The sequence below is a fragment of the Erpetoichthys calabaricus genome, chromosome 2, assembly GCF_900747795.2.
Source record: "Erpetoichthys calabaricus chromosome 2, fErpCal1.3, whole genome shotgun sequence".
Classification (NCBI taxonomy): Eukaryota; Metazoa; Chordata; class Cladistia; order Polypteriformes; family Polypteridae; genus Erpetoichthys; species Erpetoichthys calabaricus.
Window position 1 is genome coordinate 277,486,814 of NC_041395.2, and position 27,895 is coordinate 277,514,708.

At 38.7% G+C, this 27,895-nt stretch overlaps 1 protein-coding gene across 1 annotated transcript; it reads right to left on the reverse strand.

Moving 5' to 3' along the window:
* Nucleotides 1-307: 307 nt before the first annotated feature.
* Nucleotides 308-27,790, reverse strand: LOC114647071 (urokinase-type plasminogen activator-like). The gene is made up of 11 exons (XM_028795588.2): nt 27,540-27,790; nt 20,069-20,167; nt 18,294-18,318; nt 17,597-17,695; nt 16,555-16,726; nt 11,721-11,818; nt 10,153-10,336; nt 7,554-7,702; nt 5,414-5,539; nt 3,187-3,329; nt 308-1,667 (listed from the first exon to the last, which is right to left on the reverse strand). The coding sequence occupies exons 2-11, from the start codon at nt 20,132-20,134 to the stop codon at nt 1,473-1,475; spliced, it is 1,257 nt and encodes a 418-aa protein (XP_028651421.2). The 5' UTR covers nt 20,135-20,167; nt 27,540-27,790; the 3' UTR covers nt 308-1,472.
* Between the last annotated feature and the right edge of the window lie 105 nt (nt 27,791-27,895).

Consider the following 27,895-nt stretch of genomic DNA (forward strand, 5'->3'; position numbering starts at 1 on the left):
TTTAGGCTGGTTTGGCTGTGTTTCACTACTTGATCAGGGGTGTCGTCATTTCCCACTTCCTCCGGAATGTTGAATATCCATGGTTCTGAGATATCGTAAGTATATGCATGTTTTCTTATTAACTTTTCTTTTGTAATTCCTGTTTTGCACAGAAGGTTGTGTACGCACATTTCAGATGTTGGATTGGTTCCTGCGTTGTACCCATTGTTGGTGGGCACTACTCACCATGACAAAGAGCTGGGATAAATGGGTTCAGAAATTGATGCCACGGGGAGTTACGAATATTAAAACAATCAACAGTACAATATTTCAATTCAGCTTTTATTTAATGTTAATTAGCAGTTTTCAGAACACTCACCAATTTACAACTTCAGCAAAGGTGATCTGCCAATAGACCCCCACCCATATGTAAAAAGTTATATTTTTACAGTTTTTTACATTTAAATTCAAAGAAAATACTGAAGTACCAGCCTTCATTTTAAAAGTTAATAAATAGTAGTTCATGTATAAATTGATAAGTAATATAACATTTTACATAATGCCCTAAGTAATATTCATTACAAATTGTAAAATGAATTAATGATAAAGGGAAGCCATTTTTAACATATTAAAAAATACGGTTAGGGTAAATGCCATTAAATAAGAGGAATCCATGCCAACAATTTTTTGTACTGGAAATGTATAGTCAAAAAAATAAAATTCACACTTGCCAGCCAGAATGGTACAAATGTATTGCTGGATGTTTCTTTACTCTGATTTGTTTTTGACTAACAACATTTTTCTAACTTTTAATAGCAGAAAAGGGACTAAAATAACATTCCTGACACACTGATTTGAGTATTATATACACTAATTATGTATGTTTGTTTACAGAGATAAGTTTACAGGTCTAGAAAATATGAATACCTCACTGAGGGATCTGACACCCTGGTAAAAAACAAGCCTCTGAAATAAGACTCCAAACACTTAATTTAAATACTTGCGATAAATAAAGACATATTAAGATTTACAAAGTATGAATTCAGACTGGCCAAATAAATACATAAATACAAAAATGACAAAGATAAATAGGTAATAAAATAAATAATATAAACCCATCTTACTGGCCGAAGTCTGGAGCTAGCTGACATTATTAAATGGTTCAGTCAGCCATGGCACCCTGTTAAAGGTGGACGTAAAGCAATGCCCACAATGAGCTGACCTCCCACTCAGTTCTGTTGCAGTACATTTTGACGTATTATTTAGTTAGCACTAACTCCATGTTTTTGAAAGCCTTTCATTAAATAAAAAATGTGGTAGGTGTACTGTTTGTATGTCTTTAGGAGGCCATCTCTTACACTGAGATTGATGCTACTGAATATTCCATCCCAGTCTTACAGTACAGCATATAAGGTTGTGTGGCACCATTTAAGGCCCTGTCACTTCATTTCTGTGCCACGTTATCTCTTGCACATCCCTCCAGTTCAAGCAGATCATTTCTCTGGGTACATCACTCCTGTGCTGAATGCTGCCACTCCAGTGTTGTCTGCAATCCACTGATTATACTTGGTAACCTGAGTGTAGACCCCAGGTTTTGTCTCCTTGGCACATCCATCACCCCAGCTAATAATGCCATAGAGAAACATTTGTCCAAGCACTTCGCAAGTTAATGGTCCTCCTGAGTCTCCCTGCATTAAGTAAAAAAGAGACGGTTACATTTCTCTTCACATTCTTATGCTTGCAGTTCAAATGGTGCAAAACCATTCTACAAAGTTCTGGAAAACACTTTAATTTAGGTGCTGCAAAAATGCATTTATTACTCATTTACGCTTATGTAACAAGACCTTCCACAAAGGCTTCTTTTGGTCTTTAGAACACTTGTAAAAAATCAGCAGACAGGTTATTCGCTGCTGTGCAGTGTGGCATATTGACATGATGGTAAAACGACTTGTTAATATGAAGGATTCACAGGTCTGACACTAAAGATGCAATATCAAGAGAAATGCATCTCAGTTAGGCCACATAGGACCACTCCAAAATGAAGGTTTGCTAGTAAATCACATTGCAGAGATGAATAAACACTTCACTGATGCTTTGTAAGTGTTATGAAGAACCAAAGAAGTGCTTGTTACATAAAAGTAAATCAGTAATGGGTGCATTTTTGCTGTACCCAAACTAAAGTGTTTCCAGATTCTTTATTTATTGTATCAAGGAGTGTTAAAACGTTGTTGTTAGTGTCACAAAATGTTACCTCTTTTTAAAGTACCCATTTTTGGGTCTGAATTAGTTTAGGCAGATTTTTGTAAGTCATTTTTATGGGGTTACACAGTAGCTAGTGGTGAAGACTCTTGGATCTTATAGAAAAATGTAGTCTTGAAATTGTCAATCTCTACATATTAGAAAAGTATTATAGGCACATGAGGAAAGTAAATATTATGTTTCACTAAACATTAAGATGTAAGAATTAGGATTAAAAAGATTTATGCCTACATATTTTTTGTTATTCTGTATGAGCTAGAAACCACCAATAGTTCATAAGCAAAGGTTAAATGCGTAGAGAGGAAATGTAAACTCTTTGGCTGTAAATAACAGTAGCAAGTGCTGAGCTAGTTGGGAGTACAGGTAGGTCTTGTCAGATACTGTAGACATGATGGACAGAGAGGGGTTTGACACCCTCTCAGCTGAGAAATAATGGTGGAATTAATTAGGGGCATAACTAGAGCAGGAGAATGTTAAGAGTCAGATGACTTGTGTGATAAGAACTGTAATAAATGTCAGAGCTGTCCATGGCTGCTCGCTCATTGCATCTGAAGTGAGTCTGTATGTGCGTCGTACAATAAATCTTGATTCTGGTGCCTGTCCTGAGACTCTGAGTGCCTTCTTTGGGGCTGAGGGCGCCTGCACCAATCCGCTTCAACAGTCTTTAATTTGAACTCTGCACCAAATTGCCATCTTCCTGGAGTTTGCATGTTCTGCCCATGTCCTCATATTTTGAATATTCTAGTTTTGCTCCAAAAGAAGTACTGTATTTGATAAATTCAATTACTATTATCCTAAACTGGCCCTGTATGAATGTGGCTGTGTGCATGAGTGGTCCTGGGATGGACTAGCGCCTGCTCCAAGGTTAGTTCATAGATTCTGACCCCAATTTCTTTATAGCTATCGAAATTCGGCTTTCTGTTTTCACAGATATTTTGGAGAGCTTACCTGGCAGGCGTCAGTCTTCCAGCTAGGACTGCCAGCACAGAACATGTTATCTGTTATCCCAGTGGTGTAGTACTGGCTGCAAGTGTTTTCCGAGATCAGCTCCACTGATGCGTCTCTCAAAAGTTTGGAATACTCCCAGGAATCTAGGCAAAGACATATTTTACACGTCACAATTGTGTTAACTGTTGTATAGCCCAGTAAGCAGTGGTCTTATACAGAATGTGATTGTCTTTTTATCTTTTTGTTTCAGTAAAATAGAAAAATGCCTTGGGGGTCCTGTCCAGCAGGACTATAGACTACAGAAAGTATTTTAATTAATATACAGGCCCCCTTTATGACCCCATTAACGTCATGCACCTTCACATCTTGCTCTATAAAGCAGAAAAGCTTGTAAGCTCAGAAGTACAATAAAATTAAAACTCTAGAAACAGTAGGAGATATACATTTAAAATGAAACAGAAACAATTGAAGAGTAGCACAATAAAGATACAGTAATAACAGTACTGTGCAAGATCCTTTGTTCTTGTTATTCAAAGCCATTCAGAGACACAGCTTGTCCTATCAGTAGTAGGAGCAATAGTTTTGTCATATAATGCAAGACTTGAAACGTAGGACCTGGCGCTGCTTGCCAGGGCACACTTGTGGCAGTTAGTTACTATGGTAATGAACTTGATGAATATATTAAGAATATAATCAGGGAAGTGATTGATACAGTGGTTAGATCTGCTGTCTCTCTACTCCACAGTCCTGAGTTCAAACACAAGCCTGGGGACTGACTATCTGCATGGACTTTACATGTTTGCTACATAACTGCGTCGGTTTTCAAAGACATGTATGCTGGATTAACTGTCATCTCTAAACTGGCCTAGTGTGAGTTTGCTGTGCAATGGTTTGGCACTCCATGCAGAGTTGGTTCATGACTTGTGCATGATGATGCTGCCAGGACAAAATCTGCCAGCTCTGATTTTAAGTGGTGGGTTTGAAAAAGTTGTGATCCTTCTTAGATTCTGCTCAGAATGGCCCCTTACCCTTTTAAGATTATGGTGTAATGCTCAAATGGATTATGCAGGTTTGAATGCTATAAAATATAGACAAAGACTATAAGGAACTAAAATGTAAATCCCATGGCTACAAGTTTATTTCCTGCCTCCGACCCATTCTGTGACACTGGACAAGTCACTTAGCCTGCCTGTGTACCATTATGAAGTGTTTTGGGATGGTGCTCACTATGGAGAGGTGCCATATAAAATAAAGACTGCTTGTCTAACATTTCTAATAGACAGCTCTACATTGGCACCATTTGAGTGAGAGCAACTGGACTGGCAACCTGACCAGGATTTGGTCCTTGCCTTGCATCCAATCCTATCAGGATAGACTCCATCTTTCCGTGAATCAGATTAAATATTTAATGGATGGATCGATGGGTAAATAGATAAAATGTTTCAGGATCAGTTATATTCTAATCCAAGTTCAGATTCATTTTCTTTTGTGAGCTTAAAAGTAGAATTGATCTAGTTTTGAATAGCGGACAAAACATAACGCATTAAACGGAGAGATGATTTTCCTGCCCAGGTAAAATAGCATTGGATTTGTGGAAAGAATCTATAGTTTATTGTAATAAAAATTTTGTTCATGAAAAGGTGAAAAGGCTTGTCATGTTATATATGAATTTAACCCAGTTAGGCCACTACACTCAACTAAAAAAATGATTTTTGACACTGAGTAGTCATATCAAACTGTTATATATATATATATATATATATATATATATATATATATATATATATATATATATATATATATATATATATATATATATATATATATATATATATATAAATAAATAAATAAAAAACTTTAAAAAGTACAAAATACCTTGGACTTATTTAGAATAGGGATCTGTTTTAGAATAGGGATGCTGTCCATAATGCACCTCTTTGTCACTTATTGCAAAATAACATGAAGCCTTTGTTCAGGTCTTGTGGCATAGCAATAAGTAACTAAGCGAGGCAGTGTAAGTAGACCCTCACTTCATGTAAGTGGTGCTTTGTAACTCTTATTAACGCCAAACAAAGCGTCAAATGAGATCTTCTTACTTAGCACTAATTGATTAACAGACATGCCTAGTTAGTCTTGATTCAAGAGTGTTACCAACAAATGCCACATCCATAAGGACATCCTCTATTACAATGACAATGCAAAGGCACAAACTGGGTTGTTGTCTTACATTGACCCTGCTTTCCATATCCAGCAATTTCACAAGTAAAGCCCACTGGCAGCTTCTGGTTAGGAGGAGGCAAGCAGACTGTCTTCACTGTGCTGGTTTCCTTTGAACACTGGATTTTAATTAGGGCTGTGAAAGAGAAAAACAAATGAAAAGTCATTTTAAAAGAAGGATTTTTGCTCAGAGAGGTCACAATATAAGTGCTAATAATCAGTCAAGAACTTGTACACTGCTCAGTTTTTGCTGTTTTAATGAAACTCCAGTGTCTCTAAATATAACACAGCATTCAGAAAGCTCAACTCATTCTTGTACTTGATTCATTTAATTCTAGGTCATGGTGGTCAGAGCCAGGGTGCATAGCAGCTTTTATCCCTGGACAGAACACCAGGCCATCACAGGAATCTATTTCTCTTTCAGTGTAATTACATTTTTCTCCCACAAGGCCACCAACTGTAAAAAGGTAGGATTTATTTTATATGAAAGTAATGAACAAAATGGAGAAAAGAAACACAGAAGTAAACCAAAATGAACAAAGCAAACCCTGTTGACCGACTGAGCCTCACTGAGAATGCTCTTATATGCCACTCAGTGAAATTCATGAATGTTCCCTTCTCATTTCCAGAAGTTATCCTTATCCCTCTTGTACATTTCATTGCATTTACCCCACTCTTAACTTAACCAGCAAATTAAGGTCTTCTGTTACTTCTAAGGTTACACACTTTATCAAATTCAAACCACATGACTTGAGTAGTGATGCTCTTATATGCTGTTGTATCTCCCGACACCTGATTCTGTTGTATGTTGTTGTTTCCCCTCCATGATGCAGCTGGGAGAGGCCTGGGCACCCATGAAAACCCTGCAGAAGCCTCCTTGTCTCTGTGTCTGGCCATTCTCACTCCTTGACATCACTTTTGTGGTCAGGGATCTCCATCAATCCATGCTGCCTCTTGATACCAAATGGGGATGCTGCGCACCTGAACCTAACCTACACAACTAATTCTGGGACGTGGGAGCCAGAGTTGGTGCAATGTGAACTCATTTTTTCTGGCCCAGCAATATATGATGAGGCTGACCCTGTATGGTGGCTCTCCATTCACACCAAATCACAGGCACCTACAGTACAGTACGAGGGTAAAAACTAAAGGTGTTTTTGTCTTTTGCTAGTTTTGAAATTTTTTTGTACTCCATGGGCTGTTTTCCATCGGAAAAATCCCATCTGGCCAATAGAATCTGTGACAGTTGGCTGATAGATTTCAGTTTAAACTGTTGTGGGATTCCCGTGGTTACCACAAATTATGAGAATACAACTGTTGTGATGTTAAACACAACCATTAAGTCTTTTGGCTATGCAGAAGGAACAACACAAACACTCAAACTAACCAACTGTACTTGTGACTCTGCCTTAACAAAAATATGACTGTCACTGTGGGAGGCTGAAGGTTTCCTCCAGTATAGAGTGAGCTCTCCATATCACTTCCACATATCTTGGTTCTCCTTTGGGCTCAGGTCCAATCCTTTTACTTAGGAATTTACTACACCTAGAGAAGCATGGTAGGGCAGTAATTAGTGCTACTGCTTTGAGAATCCAGTGTCTTGGGTTTGAGTCCCACCACTAGTTGCTATCCATGTGAAATTTGCAAAGGTTTACCTCCAGGTATTGTGATTTTCCTCCCACATCCTCAAGGATGTGCAGGCTAGCTAAAGTAGTAATTCAAATTGTGCATGAACAGATCTCGAGATGGATCCCATCCAGAGTTGTTTCCTGTCTTGCATCCACTGTCGATGGGATAGACTTTTGTGATTCTAAGCTGGATGAAACAATGTTATGTTGTGCTACTGCACCTTCCACCTAAACAAAGCCGACTGGATTTAGTGTCAACCTCTCGTTGGAAGTATCAAAAGGGTTTCTACAAGTTCTCTGAATGCCAATACTCATTCCAGAAAGTTCATGATTCCTGGTGCATTTTTAGTGAACTTTGTAAAGCAACATAAAGCCCCCCCCCCCCAAGGAACTAACCAAACAAGCCTGATGAGTTCTTTTCACTTTTTGTTTTTATGAAGCACACCCACCTAAAACCATGTGTGCTGAAAACAATCTTCTCCCCTTCACACTTCTTCTATTGAGAGCTGAATTTCATCTTACCTATGTCATTATTGAAACCTTTCTGTTCATCAAACTGCGAGTGAAGAATGATCTTCTCAGCCCAAAATCTTTGCTCTGTCAGAGGGTTGCTTTCATTCAGGGCGTTCTTTCCCAAATAGACGACATATTGATGAGCCTTTGTTGCCACGCTGAGAAGAAAGCAAGATGTATAGCTTTAGAAATATTGATTTTACGTCTAAAGAAAGTACAAAATGCCTTTTATTAACAGCATTATTAACTTTGGAAAAATTACTAAATTGTTTATTTTTTCTGAATAAAATAGTTTTGCCAAGTACAAAGGAATACAAAAAGGTGTAGATGGATGTCTTGAAAGTTACATGTGTGAAAGCCTAAATGAAAGTCTGGATCATTCCACTGGCTCCCTGTGTGACACATGGCCAGACACACTGCAAAAGTTAGAATATGAATATAAAAGTAAGAAAACTTAACATTATGCAGACAGTAAAGGTACCACACACCAGAATGCACATGTGGCCTTGTGGTGTTACATTTTAAACATTAAGGTTATCAATTAAATTCCTGCTTCTGGCTCATGATCCTATGGAAGTCACTTTACCTGTCTGTTATCAAAGAAAATACATGTAGGCAATTGTGCCCAAGCTTCAAAACTGTAAAGTTTCTTTATGTGCTGTTCAATTTAGATAGATGTTATATACAATTAAAGTGGGTGTTGCATTAAAGTCACTATCCAAAGGTGATCATAATTAATATTCCCCATCCACATAAAAGAGTTGTGCAGGTTAGTCTGAGTTGTGATTCCACACTCGTCTGGTCTAGTCATGGTGGTGTGTGAGTGTGTCCCTGTGATTGGCTGTCACCTACTACTGCATTGTGCCAAGTCTGTCCAGAAGACACACTGGCTCCCCATGGCCCTGCAATGTATGAGCAGATTGCAAGATAAATGGCTGGAAAAGTTTAAATTGGTTGCCACCACCCTGAAGTACATTAACGAAAGTCTTAACTTGTCCAGTCTCTGCTTCTGCATGATGAGGTGACTCTGCCCTTGTGCTCAGATATGCATAGAGGGTAATAATTGGCAGAAAATCAAAATACAAACAATAACTCAAATATACACTGTTGTCAAGCAAAAATCAAAACCCTGGTTGAAAATACATAGAGCAGAGGTCATTTTATAAAGAACACTAACTAAATAAAGACATGCTAAACATTAGTTTTCCGTAAACTTGGGTGAATAAGTATTTGTCATGACTTTTATGCCCGTGACCCCATGACATCACTAGCTGTTCACTTCTGTGACCTAATAAGGCCACACCACAAAATGGTGGCATCTGTGATAAACAAAATTGCATTATGGAAAATGAAGGAATTCAAATTTTTAATAGTGCTTTCTGGATTTAAATTGAAGTTATAATTAAAATCCTTGATTAAAAAAAAAACCACAACTCTAACTATACACGTTGTGACCACAAGGAGATGCCACGGGGCCCCAAACCACAGACACAATGTCATTCAACGCAATTCCGTTTTCAAATAAAGGATTTTTATTTCTCACCAACACTCTTTAATGAACACAGCCAAAAACATATAAGTATAACCAGAATATTCTCATACTGCTTCAGCCCTACTAATGAGTGTCGGCCGCTGCCTCCCAAATCTGATTCGTCGAGGTAAAGTGGAGTAGCTCCTTCAATCTCAGACCCGGGTGAACTTCCATTGCTTGGAAATGGTCCATTAGAAGCACTTCTGGGTCAGACAGAAGTCCCAAGAAGCTTGGATTGTAAACCCTTGCGGCATTCTAGTTCCCAGCATGCTCTGTGGGAATCTGGATGGGCCCCGAAGCCCAGGGTTGGTGACATCTAGTGTATTGGGGGAGAAAAAATCACCAGTCATCATCCCCCTCAGATCTTCCTTTGCACTGGCCTCCAGGCCGAGTAAGAAATGGGTAAGGGTTCACTCCTGGCCGGGATGCCAGCCCATTTATATATATTTCCAAAAATATCTCAGGAAAGGCCCAAAAATTTAAAGAAAAATGCAAATTATAACACTTTGCTCCCCATAGTCATACCTCTGTGGCCACTCTGCTGTTGTAGGCTCACCTTTTAAAAGTCCCCCATTGGCCTTTATTAGAGGAGCTAGATCATTATATAGTTTTTATTGAGATAACACTGAATGTTCGATGTGGTACAGCAAGCTTAAGCCATTTCATTTTTTTGACATGTTTAAGAGCAGCTCAAACCAATGTGTTTCTCATACACCGTTAATGTTTTGATTCATTTATTTATTGTCATGTATCGTTTTGGCAAGATCAAGATTTTTGAGGAGCTTGATCATTTGATTTTAACATTAAAATATAAAAAAAATGTGTCTGCATCATGCCACAATATCTAATATGTGACTCTATTCTACAATATTTTACAGAGAGTTTACAGATATAGTTTCTATAATAACTTACTGACAGACTTTAAACCTAAAAATACAAAAAGAAGACGTTCTCAAGGACACTAAAAAGGACACTCCTTTAGACACAAGAGCGTTTGATCGATTGGTAGCATACATACAGATATCAGACTAGCCAGTTTTAAGGTGCCAAACACATTTTTATTTAATTAATACTTACTCAGGAGGAAAACAGTGAGCGGCAGTCAAGACCCAGCAGGGGCTGATCAGGCTCCCACCACACAGAAAATACTCCTGCCTCTTGTGGTGATAGATGGCAGCCATCCAAGGGTGGGATTTGATGGTGGCGACATTGCCTCCGACTATCTTAAACTGTTGTTGTTCTCTCTGGCCGCATGTAGATGCTGTCGGGAAAGCAAGAGAAAGAGAAATCAGTAAAAGTGCTGACTGCTGGAGAAGTGGATTCAAGCCAATAACCATTCTGGTAATTCACCCTGCTTAGAAACAGAACACGTGCTCTTTAAAGAAGTCATTCTACAAACTGTATTTTCGTACAATTAGTACTTTATGGCTCCAACATCCAGGGTTAAAATCCCATGCTTAGCTGTTGCCTGTCAGCACATTCTGTCCTTGTCTGCATGGCTTTTCTTTTGGGTACTCTGGTTTTGCTGGTTGAATTAAATGGCAATTCTAAATTTGCCCAGTGTGGGTGTGTACGTGACTGGGTCTTGTGATGGACTAGTGCTCCGTCCATAACTATTTTCTGCTTTATACCCAGAGCTACTGAAAGAGGTTTCAGTCCTCATATTAACTGCTTTGGTAGTAAGTGTTTTTGAAATTGTTTTATGTTTTCTGATGGAGGTAAGAAGCTGATCAGGGCCAAATGGAGTCATCCTTAATCTTAACAGTTTCCCACTCTTCCAGGTAGATGGCTTTCTCAGATCAACTACAACGCATCTCCAGCAGGAATTCCCTCAAGTAGATGTCCACACCACCATAACTGGCTCCAATGCATTTGAAACAGCAGCAGTTCATCTCCAAGGTCCTTCCAGATCGTATGGCTCCATGTCCTCCCACATCAATTAATCCGTATAACTCTACAAGACACCTTGTCTCTACATTTGTGGTCTTATCAACTCAGTTATCTCATTTAATGAAATAAACAAATAATCGTTTAAATTACTATGGTATGATTATAAAGCACCCTGCAGTCCTGTAATTGATAGAGCAAACATGGTTGGATTGATGGGTACAAATATAAAGCGATTAATCAGTAATGATCACTATGAGCAATCTGCTGCCCTCTGTGGTTATTTGATGCTCAAGCAACAACCTGAACGTGTGTACTGAGATTTTTCAGGTCAGGAAGACAGAAGTTTCAAGATAAGGCTGTTACACTCCTTTATCATGGCACTAGAGAGTGGTGAACTGTTGCATGTTGATTAGCAGATTCAAGTAAGAATTTCACTGTACTCTGTACACATAACAACATTAAATAAAGGTTGGGTGTTTGCTTCGTTTTTTCCTTGTCTAACAGTTGAGGGGTACCAAGTCTTGTCAAAACATCACTCTAGACAGCAATATACTACATCTATCAATCTACTTTCTGATCTTTCACGTTTTATAACAGAAGGAAGCAGAGCCATATCTAGAAGCATTAGTTGTACAGCAGAAACCAAATAGGATGTCAGTCCATCACAGTAAATGTTAACCATCTAATCTTAAACATCTATAAAAAGAAATGAAGAATTGTGACCACTGATCTATAAGTCCAGGGCGGCCACTTACTTAGTTTTGTTTCACAAGGTTCCACTGAGCAGAAATCACGAATGACCTGCCGTCGCCTTTTGACATAACACCAGGGTTTCTTGCTCATGTCAGGGTTCCTGCAAGAGAAATACCATGCATTTTGTAAAATATGCAGCAAGCTATTTGTTAAGAAATTCTACTAAGAAGACATTGTACAATGAAAATGTTCAGGTTCCTTCTTTTTGCCATGGGGTTTCTAGTGTTCATTTGGCAATCCAGTTTGGTTTGAGGTCTTAAACACCTCTATCTTTACATTTTGTATTTTTCAAAAAGTCACTAACATTCAAGAGGAACAGTTTATAGAAAACATGGCCATAAAAATCTTCTTTACAGATGATAAGGCTGTAAGTAATATTAGCAAGGTCATAACAATAAGGTTCTAATACTAATAAGGCCATAAATATTATTATTAATAAGTTCATAAGGGTAATCAGCAGCCACTTGTACTGACACGTGCTGTACATAAACTGAGCTGTGTCAGTGTTTGGCTGCTGTCTCCATCCCTGCTCCCACCCATCCCTGCTCCCACCTTTTCCCTTGTCCCTGCTGTGTATGTTCCAGGGGAGCAATCATGGGCAGCTCAATACCTCCCCCAGGACGCTTGGTGGCAGCCTCCCTGGCCGACGGTGATCTCCCAACCTCCCACTTGGCTCCATGGGAGATGGAGTCCTCCACAGCCTGGTTGGGAGCTGGGGTGGCCGCTAGGGGGTGCTGCCTGGAATCAATAGCACAGCTGGACGAATCTTCAGCCCCACCCGGAAGTGCAACTGGGACCAGGTGATCAAGCGCCTGGAACTCTTCTGGGTGGGCTACAAAAGGGGCCAGCCACCACCACTCGACAGCCAGAATCGGGAGGAAGAGGACGAGGTTGCCTGGGAGGAGTGGTGGTGCTAGAGGAAGAGTGTTGTTGGTATTGTATTTAAGTGCTTTGGGACAGTGTTGGGCATGTGGGACACAGTGAAGGCATGCCCCATGGCTGAAGAGAAAAATAAAAAGCCTGTGTGATTTAACACGTGTCTCTGCATCAGTCTGTGCTGGGTCATGCGCTATATAGCGCTTATTACACAGAGTACAAGGACAAGCCTTTGCTGAAGCTAATTGCTGTGGCCTTACCTAAATCTCTACGTGACTCTATAAAATCAGTAATGGTTTATTCTGAACTGCTTGACTTCTCCATTTTTTTACCCTTTGTTGTCTTTGTGGTATTGCTGGGTGTTATGTTACTTGCTTTGGTATATTATGAGTTTTAAACTTACAAGTTTAGCTTATTTAAAGATTTCCTGTTTCCTGTTCCTACGGTGAGTACTCTATCAGTTCTTTCAACACAGTTAGCTTCAAATCCATGTGGGCCTTAGTTATACATATATATATATAATATATAGTTATATATTTCGACTTTTATTTCAGGTGGCACGGTGGCGCAGTGGGTAGCGCTGCTGCCTCGCAGTTGGGAGACCTGGGGACCCGGGTTCGCTTCCCGGGTCCTCCCTGCGTGGAGTTTGCATGTTCTCCCCGTGTCTGCGTGGGTTTCCTCCGGGCGCTCCGGTTTCCTCCCACAGTCCAAAGACATGCTGGTTAGGTGGATTGGCGATTCTAAATTGGCCCTAGTGTGTGCTTGGTGTGTGGGTGTGCTTGTATGTGTCCTGCGGTGGGTTGGCACCCTGCCCAGGATTGGTTCCTGCCTTGTGCCCTGTGTTGGCTGGGATTGGCTCCGGCAGACCCCCGTGACCCTGTGTTCGGATTCAGCGGGTTGGAAAATGGATGGATGGATGGACTTTTATTTCAAGTTTAGCGTTTTGATAGCACCATCTTTTTCCATCTTGGTACTGACCTGTGCCTGTCCTTAACTATCATTCTTAACATGTGTTTTCACCTCCCAAGGTCTATCAGGAGACCTTGTGTCTTATATTTTATTGTGCTAAGTAGATGTGACAAACTTCATCTTGAACCAGAATAAAAATGCTGCCTAAAGACCACTCTGGTCTGAGCTGTGGAGCTGAACAGAGACCACAGCTACAAAAAGATGGACCAACTACTTTATTATTTATTACTAGAAGGATCCGCCCACTGCTTGCTTCGCTCGCCAAACCCAGGGGCAAGGCCCCCATCTATCCCGCAACTGAGCCGCTCCATTAGAGAAAGCAATTGTATTTAAAGATATGGTACAAGCCCCCCTGTTGTGGCCTAGTAGGCCACCCCACAACTTTCTTGATATTTTAGTTTATAATTTAAAAACGGAATAAGAATCTGAAAATCTAACAACATCACATTAAAGTTCGATAAATTCTGAAAAGAATGATACCGAACATATATATGTAGGTTTTAAAGTAAGCCCGATTTAAAGCATGACAAAAAACGTGACATAAAATCGTTGCACAAAATCGTTGCACTTTTAGGCTTAGGATTTGACATACTGTATATAGAGTAGGTTCAACATATTGATTTCTGTTGAAAGTTATTAACATATGGGTAGTCAAGGTTTTCTCCATAGCAGACAGTAAATATTAAGTATCTTATTTCTGCACAAACTGTGTAATCAAACCTGAGAGGAACCATTATGAATTTCCCAAATAGGAAGCCTAAACCACCAAAACACCTTTCCAACACCATACCTCAATAATTAATTATATTAAATAAAAATGAATAAAGCAAAATATGGCTTCTTATCTAAAAAATGTAAATCAAATATGAAATTCAATACAAAGAAAATATTGAAAGAGCTGAAATAATTTAAGTGTTTCAGAAAAAGTAACTTAGCCAAAGACATCAAATTCAAAAAATCTAAATACTAAAACTAAACTCCAAAAAAAACCAAACATAAAAAAGATAAAATCCCAATAAGCCTAAATGGTCAATTAATCACAACCCTTACAAAAATGGGGAAGTACAAAAGAGAGCCAAAGATTACAGCTGAAAAAAGTGAACCATGCAAGGGGCTTATCTGGTGCTCTCTGGAAACTCCAGACGGAGTTAAAGAAACACCGGAGGGTTTAAACTGACAAAGATTACAGTAAAGAACTAGGGATGAAAAGAACTCAGAACAAGACGTCAACAAATCAAAAGCAAGGGAGTGGAGAAAAAAAATGGCAAAACAAAGGAAAACATTATAAACTTCAGTGGCCTTTCATTCACATTGTATTCTATTTCTTAGATGGTTAAGTGGAGGAATCTGATATTTTGTCACAATTTAAATTTTTCCTCATGTCAGCAAAGAGATGAATGTTCCAGGCATCATTTTGCTTAGCCACAAAGAGTTGACAGTAAAGCTAAAAGAGGATTAAATATGCGTCATAGTGCATGGCATTAACAACCAGGCTATAATTAGATTCCCTCCATCAGAGTTTCTATGGCTCAATAAACACAAAAGCTGTCTATTAGCATATTTGGATTTGCTTTGTTTTGAGGTGCATTTGACCGCTTTCATCTACCTAAACAAATGATATCCATTCTAATACTTTTCAGCTTCAAATGAACATTGATAGTATTAAACTGGAGAGCACCCAAATATGTCTTACGCCTCCTTGATTGATTGGCTGTGCCTATTAATGTTACATGTAGAATACTCAAATGACATTTCTAATTTTAAGTATTCATCTTAACACAAATACACTGCTAAACCTTTCATTTTTGCACATTTTTCATTTTCACTTAAATATGAAACAGTTCTTCATGTTAGTTCTACTGTACGTACTGAGGCAGTCACACTTGATAAACGAGAGACACAAACTCAGGTTGGCACTACTGCCTTATGGATTCTGCCTTTTGGGTTGGAATCCTATGCCTGGATGTTCTTCATCTGGAGTTTTCATTTTCTATATGTGGTGGTGCAGATTTTCCTCCCTAATGCACAAAGGTTTGGCAATTGCAAAATGCCCCTTGGGTGAGCGGGTCCTACAGTTGACTGGTGGCCTGTTTGCTTGGGCTGTTTCTTGCCTTGTGTCAAGTGCAGCTAACACTGCATATTAGAGGTGTCCAATTCAGATCCTTGTGGGCCACAGTGGCTACAGGTTTTCATTTTAATCATCTTCTTAATTAGTGAGCCGTTTTTGCTGCTGTTTTGCAACTTTTATGTCACGTTTTTTGTCATGCTTTAAATCGGGCTAACTTTAAAACCTACATATATATGTTTGGTATCATTCTGTTCAGAATTTATCAACTTGTTTTGCCTTAGTTTTAATTGATGTGACTCAGACCCCTTAGTTGTTTCTTTTTCCTTAATGAGCAGCCAAACAATAATGACACAAAACAAGCTGCCACATGACCAGCTAATCTGAAAATAAAGAAAGGTCAAAGTCTCTGTTATGTTGGTCTGCTCAGGTCACCAAAACATCTTGATGGTGGTCTTAGAAAAAGCAGAAAATCAACAGTCTGCTGTGGCAGAATGAGAGCAGCAACAAGTCATGATATTCAATAATGGTTTTAATTAACAGCAAAAATTGGCTTCTCATTAAGAAACTGGTTGGAGTGAAATTGCTGGAGTTTGATGTTATAATTTAGCTGGTCATCTGTTGGCTCATTTCACATCTCATTTCTGTTTGGCTGCCATTTAACGAAGAAACAAATCAATTCAGAGGACTGAATCCTTAAAACAAGGCTATTAAAATGAAGGGAAAAGGAGTTAATTAGCAATGGAAACTGCTAGCTGATTATGAAAAGGGTTAGAATGAAAACCTGCAGCCACTGCAGCCCACCAGGACCAGAGTTGGACACTCCTGCTTTATGTGCTTCGGCTTTCCAAACTTGGATTGCTGTGTTGTGTTCAGTTACATAAGACAATTGCACTCACAAACAGTCTGCATATATTTTTATTTACCTGCAGTAATTGTGTTTACCAAGTCCCAGTTTCAATGCATCAGTCTGAAAAGCATTGTAGTGGTAGTCAAGATGTCGAGAACTCCAGTCAAGACACTCCATTCCAGTCTCAGTCCTTGAGTGAGTTCCTCTGTAGTGAGTGCCACTACCATTATAGCACGTTGCTCTCGTATCTAAAAAGACAAAATCAGCATTTAGAGAAGATGGAAACATAACAAGGAAGGGGATTTCATGTCACTTTCATCTATGCTACAGTACTAAAGTAAAATCAATTCATTTCCATGTATTTCTAAGGATTTAAGGGCATGTTGTACTCTGACAGACTCAGGGAATTAAACCAGTTTAGTCTCTAGCAGAAGAGCCAATGTGGAGACCTAATCCAGATCCTCCTAAAAGGCATTGATAAAGTAGATCCAGCTGAAATATTTCAACTTAATGGTGAATCATGTACTTGAGGACACCAATGCATTTAGGACTGAAGTCAGAAAGCACTTCTTTATTCTAAACTTATGAGAATCTGGAGCAAACTACCAAGACTTAATTTTACTTATTTGGCTGACACCTTTATTCAAGGTGACAAAAAACATTTACGATACAATTGAATACATTTCTGTACAGGCCTGTAAGGGGCCTTTAACACCTCCTTGCCCGATGAAACAACCAAGTATCTACGAGTCGAAATGACCAAGGGAGACCAAGGGGTCTCACACCTAATTTAAGAATGAGAAATGCCGTGCTGGTTTAAACTCCCGGTGTCTGTCTTTTGCATTGCTAAAAGTTTGATCAGCTCTGTGTTAAGAAGCCAAGTCAACCAGGGGTCTGTGGGAGCCTAAATCATGAAAAAGTCATGGAAAGAAATCAAAGAGTTTGACGTAATTAAACGTGTGTTTTGGCCAGCTAGAGAATATTTAAGTGTACATGGGCTGTGTATTTGTTTAACCACAAACATTTTTTGAAAAATTTTGCATTAAAAATGTTAGAGATTTCAGGGGAAAATTAAGGAAATGTAACAAGAGAGCAACATGGAAGAGTTAAGTGGATACCTATTTCACAATGATCCCCCTTGAAATGCCTGGGACATCGACACTTTTCACTGGAGAAGTAGTACTGGAGACATGTTCCCCCATTTAAACAAATACAACCTATAAAACATAAGATTAAATACTATATAAATGTTACAGATCAAGCAGTTTTGTTAAACTTAATATTTGATGTCACTTTGTTTTGGAGATGTGGTTGCATTAGATGGGTATTTTAGTAAAATCAACATTTGGCTCTTAACTTTGGTCTTTATTCAGATACATGTGATCTTACACCCCATATTAATGCTTCCACTCTTATCTGGTTTCAGAAATTCCTTGTTAGCGCACTTTTATTGCAATACAATGACAAGAAAAAACTCCCTAGAGGGTGTTTGAAAGTAAGTCTTGAGTTAGCAGCCATCAGCTCCAGCAGATTGGGTTCAAATTGCAGTCAATCTCAAGTTTAGAGTCGTGAAGAAGTGTGAGGAAAGTGGAACATCTGACCCGAGCAAGGAGGGACTGCGCCAACTCCATATTGTCGGGTCCTGGATCTGTGAGACAGCAGGACTAACTAACTGCACCACCATATTGGTTTGCAACCTGATCATTCTTTTTAGTTAGTTAAAAGGACTTTCAAATTATTTTTGCAGTTCTAATGTCTGACACAATAACAGAAGTTGTCACCGGTAACAAAGAATTTTTAAAAGGAAATAATTACCTGCTTTTGATTTCGGTCTTGATTTCTATAATAAGAGAAAAAAAGCACATGTTAATAAATTTCACATAATGGCAGATATTTTAAATAAAATTAATTAATAAATATTGTAATCCACTCCTTCTTGTATTTATTTTAAAGTGGTGTCACAAATGTGTGTTTGGGAGAGAACTTCATGGTTTGTTGACTTGTAATTCCACCCCAAGTCAAGGGATGGCGCTGTCTTATAATGCTCGTGCCCTCTGCAGATTCAGAAATCTACATATTGAGGCCACATGGCATCATGTTTGCCCCTGGAGCTTCTGAGCCTACCACGTCCACCTCATCGCTTTCATAATTGGAACCAGCCTCACCTTTCTTCAGTCTGATCACAGACAAGCATCTGTGAAAATGTTAGTCGCACTAGATGTTAAATTGTGCTTGTTATTTTGTTTAACAGTACACTGGGATTACCTTTATGTTTGTTTTTTGTCTCATTTAGAGTAGTCAATATTTTAGTGGGCAGCATGATGGCGTAGTGGTAGCCCAGCTACCTTGCAGTATGGGGACTAGAGTTTGCATCCCGGGTCCTCCCTATGGGGAGTTTGCATGTTTTCCCTGTGTCTATGTGGGTTTCCTCCTGGTGTCCAAAGACATGCAGAATGGGTGAACTGGAGACACTAAATTGGCCCTTAGACTGTGTGTGTCTGTTCACCCTGCAATAGACTGGCACCCTGTCCAAGGTTTGTTCCTGCCTATGCTAGCTGGGATAGACTCCAGCCCAAATTGTGCCCCTGATCTGGATTAAGCTAGTTAGAACATGACATGACAATATTTCTGTGCCTTGAATGAATTGTTATGGTCTGTCATGGGCAGCGAGGCCAAGTATGGTGAGCTGCACATAATATAACATTTATGGATGTTTTTAATCCGTTTTGGGATTGAGTGAGCTTATATTTTAGGTAACACTGGGTACATGGCAGGATCCTGCCCTGGAGTGGGCATTTGCTCACTGCACGACCAATTCCCACTTGGCCAATTTAGAATAGCCAAATAATTTAACATGCACATGCTGGGCAGTGGGGAGAAAACTTCAAGTACCCAGAGAAACACCAGACAGAAACTGGAAGAATGTGCAAACTCCACAAGTAGGACAGGGTATGGAATTTGAACCTGTGAGGCAGCTGCACTAACCACTGTGCCATCTATCGATTGCAAGACCAGATATAATTAAAATAAAGGAATAAAAAATGTAGGGGTATCTGGTTGACAGGTGGGGTAAAAAGCATTCACTAAGAAGTCCAATTGAGTGAAGAGCAAAGTCTACTGTGAGCCTGTGAACTTGACTTAAGGAGGTAAAACCTAAATGCTGGAGAGAGGAGACCTGGAGGATTTAAAGATGATTTGTCTGAGTCTACAATATGTTGGTTTTATTTTTAATTTTAATATTACACATTTGTGTACCCATCTCTTATTCATGTGTTAGATACATTTGTATGTACGCATGTCCCACTTCAATTTATGAAGGTTCGCCAATTCTTTGGGACATCCTCACACAAGAGATTAAGGAACAATTCTGAAAATATTTATGGTAAAGCTTGCAATTGACCCCGGGAGGCTCAGCACAATCTTATCATTTTAAATATTAAGGAGTAAAGTGTATCTCGGTCTATTATCTCAATTTAGAAAACTAAGAGGAAATTGTTTTTGTTTGAGGAAGTACTGCTAAGTATGACTATGACCTCATATTCCTTACTTGAGCACATTTTTTTCAAAACATTTTTTTTTCCAATACTTACAGCTTCCAATGTAAAGCTGAACAATGAAAAGGTCACTAGAAGAAGGAGGAAGTTCATATTTGACATGTTTCTTGTTTTCTTCTTCCTTTTATGGTATTTCTGACAAAGAAAAAGTCTGATATTAGTAAAATGGATTTACAGCCACTAAGAAGCCCATGATGAAGTACAGCCGGTCAAAAGTGTTTCTTTCACATTCATCTGGTGACCTAAAACCATCATAAAACATCTTTGGCACATTTAGGCGAACCAAATCTGGACACGCATATTTTAACCAGTAGTCATTTCTCATCTAGCATTGTGCATGCAAGATTATTTTGCTTAAATCAAGATGGTCTTGAGTTATCTGACCTTTATATTAAGTCAAATTTCAAGATTTTCACGAAAAAAAAGCCTGTTATCAACTGTAATGAGGAGCAAACCAGGATATGCTTTCTTTTTTCCAGAATTAAACCTATCTACTTAAGATGTGTTAACATTCAAAATCTTTTATTTCCTATTATTAATGTTCTAATTGTTTTCACCAAGTCAAAAGTTCTTGCCACATTGGTACATAATTGGGCCTGTTATTTTAATCTTTTGTTTATTATTTTATTCTTTTGCCTATTATTTTTCTAGACATCAACTTCTTAAAAATCATTTTTGTTTTATTTTCTGAGAGGCATTTTTTGCAGTGTACTCAAGCCATCTTACTCATTCTGGGCCATTTTATAGTTGTTAAATACTCTAAAATGCATGGACTTGGAATGTGAAAGGAGAAAACCAAACTATACAAAGGAAAACCCAACTGACACACAGGGAGATGTGCAAACTCCACGCAGACAAGCATTCAAACTCAGTCTTCGGCAGCCATCATGTCGCTTGCTTTTTGTTTCCACATAAACAAAAAAGAAGCATTTGTAGCAAAGCGGCTAATCTTACTAAGAAACGTCCTGTTAGAAATTTCTTGAAGATAAAGCAAGTTGTCAGTATTTGTGCTTATTTCTCTAAGGTCAATGCACTGTGAAAAGATGCTCAGCCATATTTTCCATTTTTACTCTGTAGGCTGCATATCTGTAAGACTTCTGTGGTCGTTTCCAGCCATTATTATTAATTACTTTCCCATTTGATCTAACAGTGACCCAGTGATTAAAGTGGAAAGAATGATCCAGTGTGCTGGGTTCAAATATTGCACCCCATTTATGTCTCTGTTTGCCAGTAATTTTCCTGTCTGTTTAGTTTTTCCTCTGGATATTCCAGTTTTCCTCACATATCCACAAAAATATGTACTTTGGGTTATTTGAGGAATTCTGAATTATCTTCAGTGTGTGTATGGCATTTGTCCAGGTTCGTCTCCTGCTTTGTGTCTAGTGCTGCAGGGATGGGATCCGGCCATACACGACTCTTAATTGGATTAAGCAGGTTTGCAAATGTAGGCATGTACATATTTTTCCCACATCTCTTAGTCAGCCGGTGCCACATAAACTAAGTTTTGAGGTTTAAATGAAGGTTCACCACAAATAACATTGTTTCCATAAGAATGATTTACAAATGAAGGCACATGTAAATGATATGCAGATCACGCAGGCATTTTGGAAACTGCAGACTGATTAAATTACTATTTGTCATTTGGCTGATGTCTTTATCCTAGGAAACTTGCAAGGTCAGGATAAATTATTACGAGTTCCAAATTTGTTTAACATTTGGAGCACAGCCTGGTTAAGTGACCTGCTTGGGGTCACCCAGTAAGGCACAGGCAGGAACAAAATCAGATAACCGGGGGGTTTAAAATCCGAAACATTAGTCAGTTCAACTACATAACAGCGTGCTCTTCTCCACACTTACCACTGGGTTGATGTTCCTATTGTGAATTTTAGTACAAACGGCAGCTTTGACTTTTAAAATTCAGGGTAAAAAGACCAGTTGGCAGGGCCATACATTTCATAGCTTTGCCTGCTCATATCTAACAATTGCAAGGCATTGTCACATGACGAACATTACAACATTAATACATTATGAACTAGATGAGCAGAGATGTCTACTCTGAATGCTACAGTTTAATGTATTGAGTACAAAGAGCACCTTATAGCACCTCTATCCGTCTGTCTCAGCTAAAGCTGGATAGCCTAGTATTAGCGGAATATTTCAAGGTGAGTAACCTCACGGTCTAGACAAGTAGTAAAGCTCAAAGTTATAATTATAAGTCATGACAAAAGGACTGCCATAGTCTGCTCACATCGTGGGAACTACAGTAGTTGGTCACTGCCCCCATGGCAGCATGTGGATATACTCCAGCAAAGCGGCTAACAGATCTCTACTGCTGCAGTGGAGAATGGATGAGCGTTCTGCAGTTGCACTGAATGCAAGACACTGACACCTTTCATCTCTCTCAATCACATTCAGAGATTAAACTGAAATGGCGCAATGAAAACACAGTGCTACCTCAAACTCGCTTTACTTTTTAGAGGCACTTAGCGGCTGCTAAAAGTTAAAAGTTCATAATCTAGTGTCCTGAGATTCATGCAAGCAAACTATGAACTTTGCTTTGAAATCACATTGCCTCACATGGTACTCCTCAATGCTGCGTTTCCAGCTTTCAGATTAGTGTGTAATTACTCCCACAAAACTGCATGCCATTACAGTGAGGCAACACCCAAGGAGTTGTTTTCTTTCTTTCCTTCTTTTCTAGTCTAGTGCATATATTAGTGCACACATCAAACAGTTTGCAAAGATAAAGATGATTTCCAGATATGAAAACCCCGTCAAAGCAGATATTTTCTTAAAATTTGCTTTGCAAAATAGTAATATTTTGTTTTGTTTTTTTGGTTTCAAAATACCAAGTAAGTGAATTGCAGTTGGCACAGCGGTTAGCACCTTTACTTCACCGGTGTGGGTGTGAATCTTGTCTCTTGCCATTGCTGTCTGTGTGGAGTTTGGATTTTTCTCCCCACATCCCCAAAAACATATGGGTAAGGCTAATCTACATTTTGAAGTGTAAGTGAACCTAGCGATAGACGGGCTGCCTATCCAGACTGGTTTCTGCCTTGCACAGTGTTGCTGTCAACTGGCTTCAAGTCTTAGAATGTCACACACACTTTCATTGCTGGTTTAAATATGTTAGGACTCTCCAAAAACATTTATCATACCAAACATAGAAGTAGGAATTTGAAAATCCACAAGCAGCACACTCTTAACATAAGGCACAGTTAATATTCGCAGTGAAAGTGTTCATTGTTGAAGGGTGGAGAATTAGTGTTTAATAAATACAGGATATTTGACAAGACTTTAAGGAAATCAAACTACAGATTTCAAATCATCATTATTATTGTGGTCATCATTTTCTCTCATAGGGGGATCACTGGACTGACCGGGCCACTTTGACCTTAGCAACATCTTCCAGCTCCTCTGATGCTCCTTGCCAATCCCTCATTATGTTTCAGATATATATAATATATGTACATTAAAATGTATTATTTTATTTTAATAATGCTGCACAGTAATGAGTTTATTAGATAAATATAGTATTCTTCATCATAGCAAGACCCAATGATAATATTTTAAAGGTAAGTGGAATAGTGAAGGTCTTTAGGTCTGTAGCTTGTACATTTTCCCTGTGTCTGAGTGAGAGTGCAAATATCAATAGCAGATCCATTTTTCTCATACTGAATGATATTCACTGCTGTTTAGCTCAGCAGCTAGCACCTTTATCTCATAGCTTCAGGGGACAGGGTCTGAATCCTGGGTGGCTTGCCTTGTATGTTCTCCCTGTGTCATCCAAAGTTGGATTAACTGTCAGCTCTAAACAGGCCTTGTGGGAGTGCACATCCAGGGTTGCTTGACAAGCTGCACCTAATTCTGTCCAGACAGACTCTATCCCCTGTGGCCCTGAAGTGGATTGAGTTGGTTTCAGAAGTTATATTAGGTGCAGCTGATCCTTCTTGGCCTTTTCTCAGGAGGCCCCCACCCTATATGAGATAACGATGCAATCCTTAACTGAATTATGTAGGTCTGAAAAAGGATGGATGGGTTTAACGCTATAAAAATATATATTTACTACATTATATATTACAGTAAAATATTTTGTAATATAAATAATTAAAGTAATACATAGATTAATTCTTATCAAATATTTGGAAAGCATAGTGATGTCAAATTTGTCTAATAACAGACATTTTAGCTCCAACAAAGTATGTTTAAGTATGGTAATTAAGGACAAATAGTTCACATCCAATGTAAATTTACTAAGTTATTAAAAAAAGATGACTAGAATTTCAATGCTTAATTCAGCCATGTGTTTTGCATGAGAATGTGTGAAAATTGTCAAAGCTTTCCCAAGCGAGGCTAGTGTCGCAGCAATGGCTTATTAAATTGCAGTGGTGTGGTGTTTGATTTACATGCCCCAAATAATGTCCATTCAGCCAGAAAACTAATACAAGAAGCACAGATGAGGCTTTCTCTTAACTCTTGGTGAGTTTTAATGAAGTGCAAGTAAATAATTCACCATAAAACCCTGGTTACAATGAACTGTACAGGCAGTAATTCACTAGTCATACACATAAATGCAGGAATGGATGGCACAGAATTAATAATGTAGATGATGTGCTCCCTTCAATGGCTCCCACACTTCACTGCTCTACCAAGCCCTTTTCACGCTTAAAGATTATCTCTCTATGCCATCATGCCCAGTGTGTCTCAACCCCAGTCCAGAGTCCCAAAAGGAAAAGTGATGATAGCACCAGGTAGAAAAGTTATAGACCTTTGTGGCTGTACCTGCATAGGTATTAACTGGGAGATCAGTAAGAGACACACGTAATAGAATTGTTTAACAAGCTTCGGCACACACAATGGGGTTAACTATTCCATATCAGCTATTCGAGCCCATGAGTCTAATATACAGTATCTCTTTTCTATTGCTGGAAATCTCATACTGTATTGGTGTTCTCAAACCCTGTCAGGTTCAAAGGGCTTCTCACTCTCAGGTAGGAATAAGTAGTGCATTAACCTTTTGACATGCCTATGACACCTACTGCTTTCCAAAATGCTAATTTAATTGTCTGAAAGTGTAAACCCTGCATTTTTGTGGATTCATTAAGCATTTAACTATACAGGTTTTCCTTTGTTTTGATGTCACAGAATTATAGCACACCTCTAAAACTGAGTAACACTTCTTTACACTTTCTCCACAAAATGCTGACAGTTTGGTTTAGAGCAAATGAATCAAATGACTCGTAAAAAGGTTTGGAGTAGACAGATGGGATGGCTCATTGATGACACCTAGTAATTAAATGTGTAAAAGCCATAAGCTGGGCCTGCTAATGACAGTCATGAAAGACAAGCTTGAGCCTTGCTGTCAAAACGGAGCCAAGAAAATCTGCAGAGGGTAATAAACAAGTTGGTAAGCTTTTGCGCTTTCACTTATTAAAGTTGTGTACCATGGGTCAGCTTCTGCACAAACCAAATGGTTTATGGGAAGTGTACATTAGATCCATCTCTTGTTAAGCCTCACATAAAAGATAATGTCATGGATGGGCAAGCTTTTAGCATTTGGATCTAGAATCTTAGGAGACCACATTCCTTTAATGTGGGAAGTGACATCCTTCACATCTACGCTGTGGTGGACTGGGCTGCAAAAAAGGCCCATAGAATCAACAAGCTAATTAAAAGGGCAAAGATACACTCTGGACCCCCCGGAGGTCTTGGCAAAGGAGACAATGAAAACACACCTGAGTGCCATTATGAACAATGCTGCATATCCTCTCTCTGACTTACTAACACTGAGGACTTTCAGCCAACAGATTATTCATCAGAAATGTGTCAAGAAATGCTACGGGGGCTCCTTTATACCAGCAGTAATACGTCTGAATAGTGCCTCACTGGGATGTGACTGCCAAGTCAGAAGTTTGCTTTCTTTTTAAATTTTCTTTATGTTTAGTCATTGCGGTGTGTATGCAGGCCATAGTGTGAGCATATTATATATATATATATATATATATATATATATACATATATGTATATATATTTATCTATATATTTGTGTATTTATTTAGTTAAAGAGCTTCTATAAAAAGCCACATATTCCCTGGGGAAAATATAAAGTTCTATCTATCTATCTATCTATCTATCTATCTATCTATCTATCTATCTATCTATCTATCTATCTATCTATCTATCTATCTATCTATCTATCTATCTATCTATCTATCTATCTATCTATCTACTCGCTCAACTAGAACTGGCACCTTGCACTTGGCAGTTTATTTGATTATGTCTTTTACTGACTTCAGGATGTCTCACTATGGCTTCTTCTTATCACCTCCATGCATGTGATGTCCACATCTTCCTAAAGTTGCCTCTTTGAATTTCCATTTTGTAATCCAAATCTTGTACTATTCTGCAAACCTTTGGATTAATGACTTTTACCTTAAATACAAGCTCTCCAGGTCTCATCACTTCTCTTCCTACAAGCTTTTCTGTCATTATTCCCCTGGATGATATCACCATTTTCACCTTGATCTACCCTCAGTGAATGACTCCACTACTTATCACTGCTCCAGTCCCATCCTTTACTTCTCCCCCACATCTTTGTCTACCCCTCTCACTCACACTCATGATCTTCCTTTCTGTTGCTTGTCTTACCGAATCTCTGTGCTTTTTAGGTCATGCAACCACTCCATCTCTGTATTATGTTCCCCGCTACACAGTTTCTCACACTTCGCCTTCCCTACTGGAGTTCTTTGGCGCTAACACCCAGTTTAAAACTCTCACCCTGAGCCACATCTGCACAAATGCTCCTCAAAGTCTGGTCTCTGTGTGTTTTAAAGGAATTTTATTTTCTTGATTTTTCATAGAGCATCCTACTCTGTATTTTTCATAATACTTGATGGCAACATTGTGGCTGAACTGAAGAGCATAGTTGGTCACTAGCTGTTTATAGAAGCCTCCAGCTCTGCTTACTCACACTATATGATTTAACATACAGTATTGTAGTGTTAAGTATGATAAGGCTGATCAAAAAATATTTCACACATAATAGAATGTACTGTAATACCCAATACAGTCACATCCAGATATAGAAAAATGGAATATTGTTTACAAGCAAATATCTTTTGCAGTGATTTTCAAGTGCCTTGAGCATGAGAATTGTGCTACATAAATAAAATGCATTATAATCATTATCATTATTCATGAACAGCCAGAATGCTTTATATATGCAGTATAAAACATACAGAATTTAAGTTTTGTGCCACTCAGAAGAGATGCAGTTTAATTTATCTACTACTAGCCAGCAATCTCAACCTGCATCCTTATGATGATCAGTCCAGATTCTAAACAAGTAAGCCACATTACTAGCCCAGATAGTTAATCTAGCATTGACGATGCTAACAACTACGAGTCCAATTCCTTTCAAGACAATATTAAAGTAGCCTCAAAGTCCTATTGATTTTGAAGCTATCAGTAAACATGAAAATAATTTCAAAGTAAAAAGAAATCTCACCAGAATGTCAGACAGCTGCTGCTTGGATGCTCTGCGGAACGCTTGCCTGTCTGCAGTTGCTGCCGTGCCATGAAGGCTTTCCTCTTTATAAAGGCATGCATTAGCCAAGCCGCAGTGTGGGTGGAGCTGTCAGTGCAGCCAACGCTTTCCTCATGATAAGTTAAATGGCTTCAATCTTCCTGGATTTAGAGGAAAAAAAAAAACAGCGTGTGTGAAAGAAGTGTGCAGTGATGTGAGTAGACAGAAACCTAGAAGCGTGAATCATCCTGGGCATTTCTCTCACCCCCAGGCTCTTCTGCCACAAACATTCACATGTTGTGCTAATTTGGGTGTAATTTGATCAGCTTCCTATTTCT

What these genes read in the sequence shown, in the direction of transcription:
- LOC114647071 (XM_028795588.2), bottom strand. Translation starts at nt 20,134, where the DNA reads ATGTCAAATATGAACTTCCTCCTTCTTCTAGTGACCTTTTCATTGTTC. An exon ending in GGTAAACACAATTACTGCAG is followed by an intron (nt 11,819 to 16,554) that starts GTAAATAAAAAT and finishes TTTCTCTTGCAG; the next exon opens with GAACCCTGACATGAGCAAGA. An exon ending in GGAAGACTGACGCCTGCCAG is followed by an intron (nt 1,668 to 3,186) that starts GTAAGCTCTCCA and finishes TACTTAATGCAG; the next exon opens with GGAGACTCAGGAGGACCATT.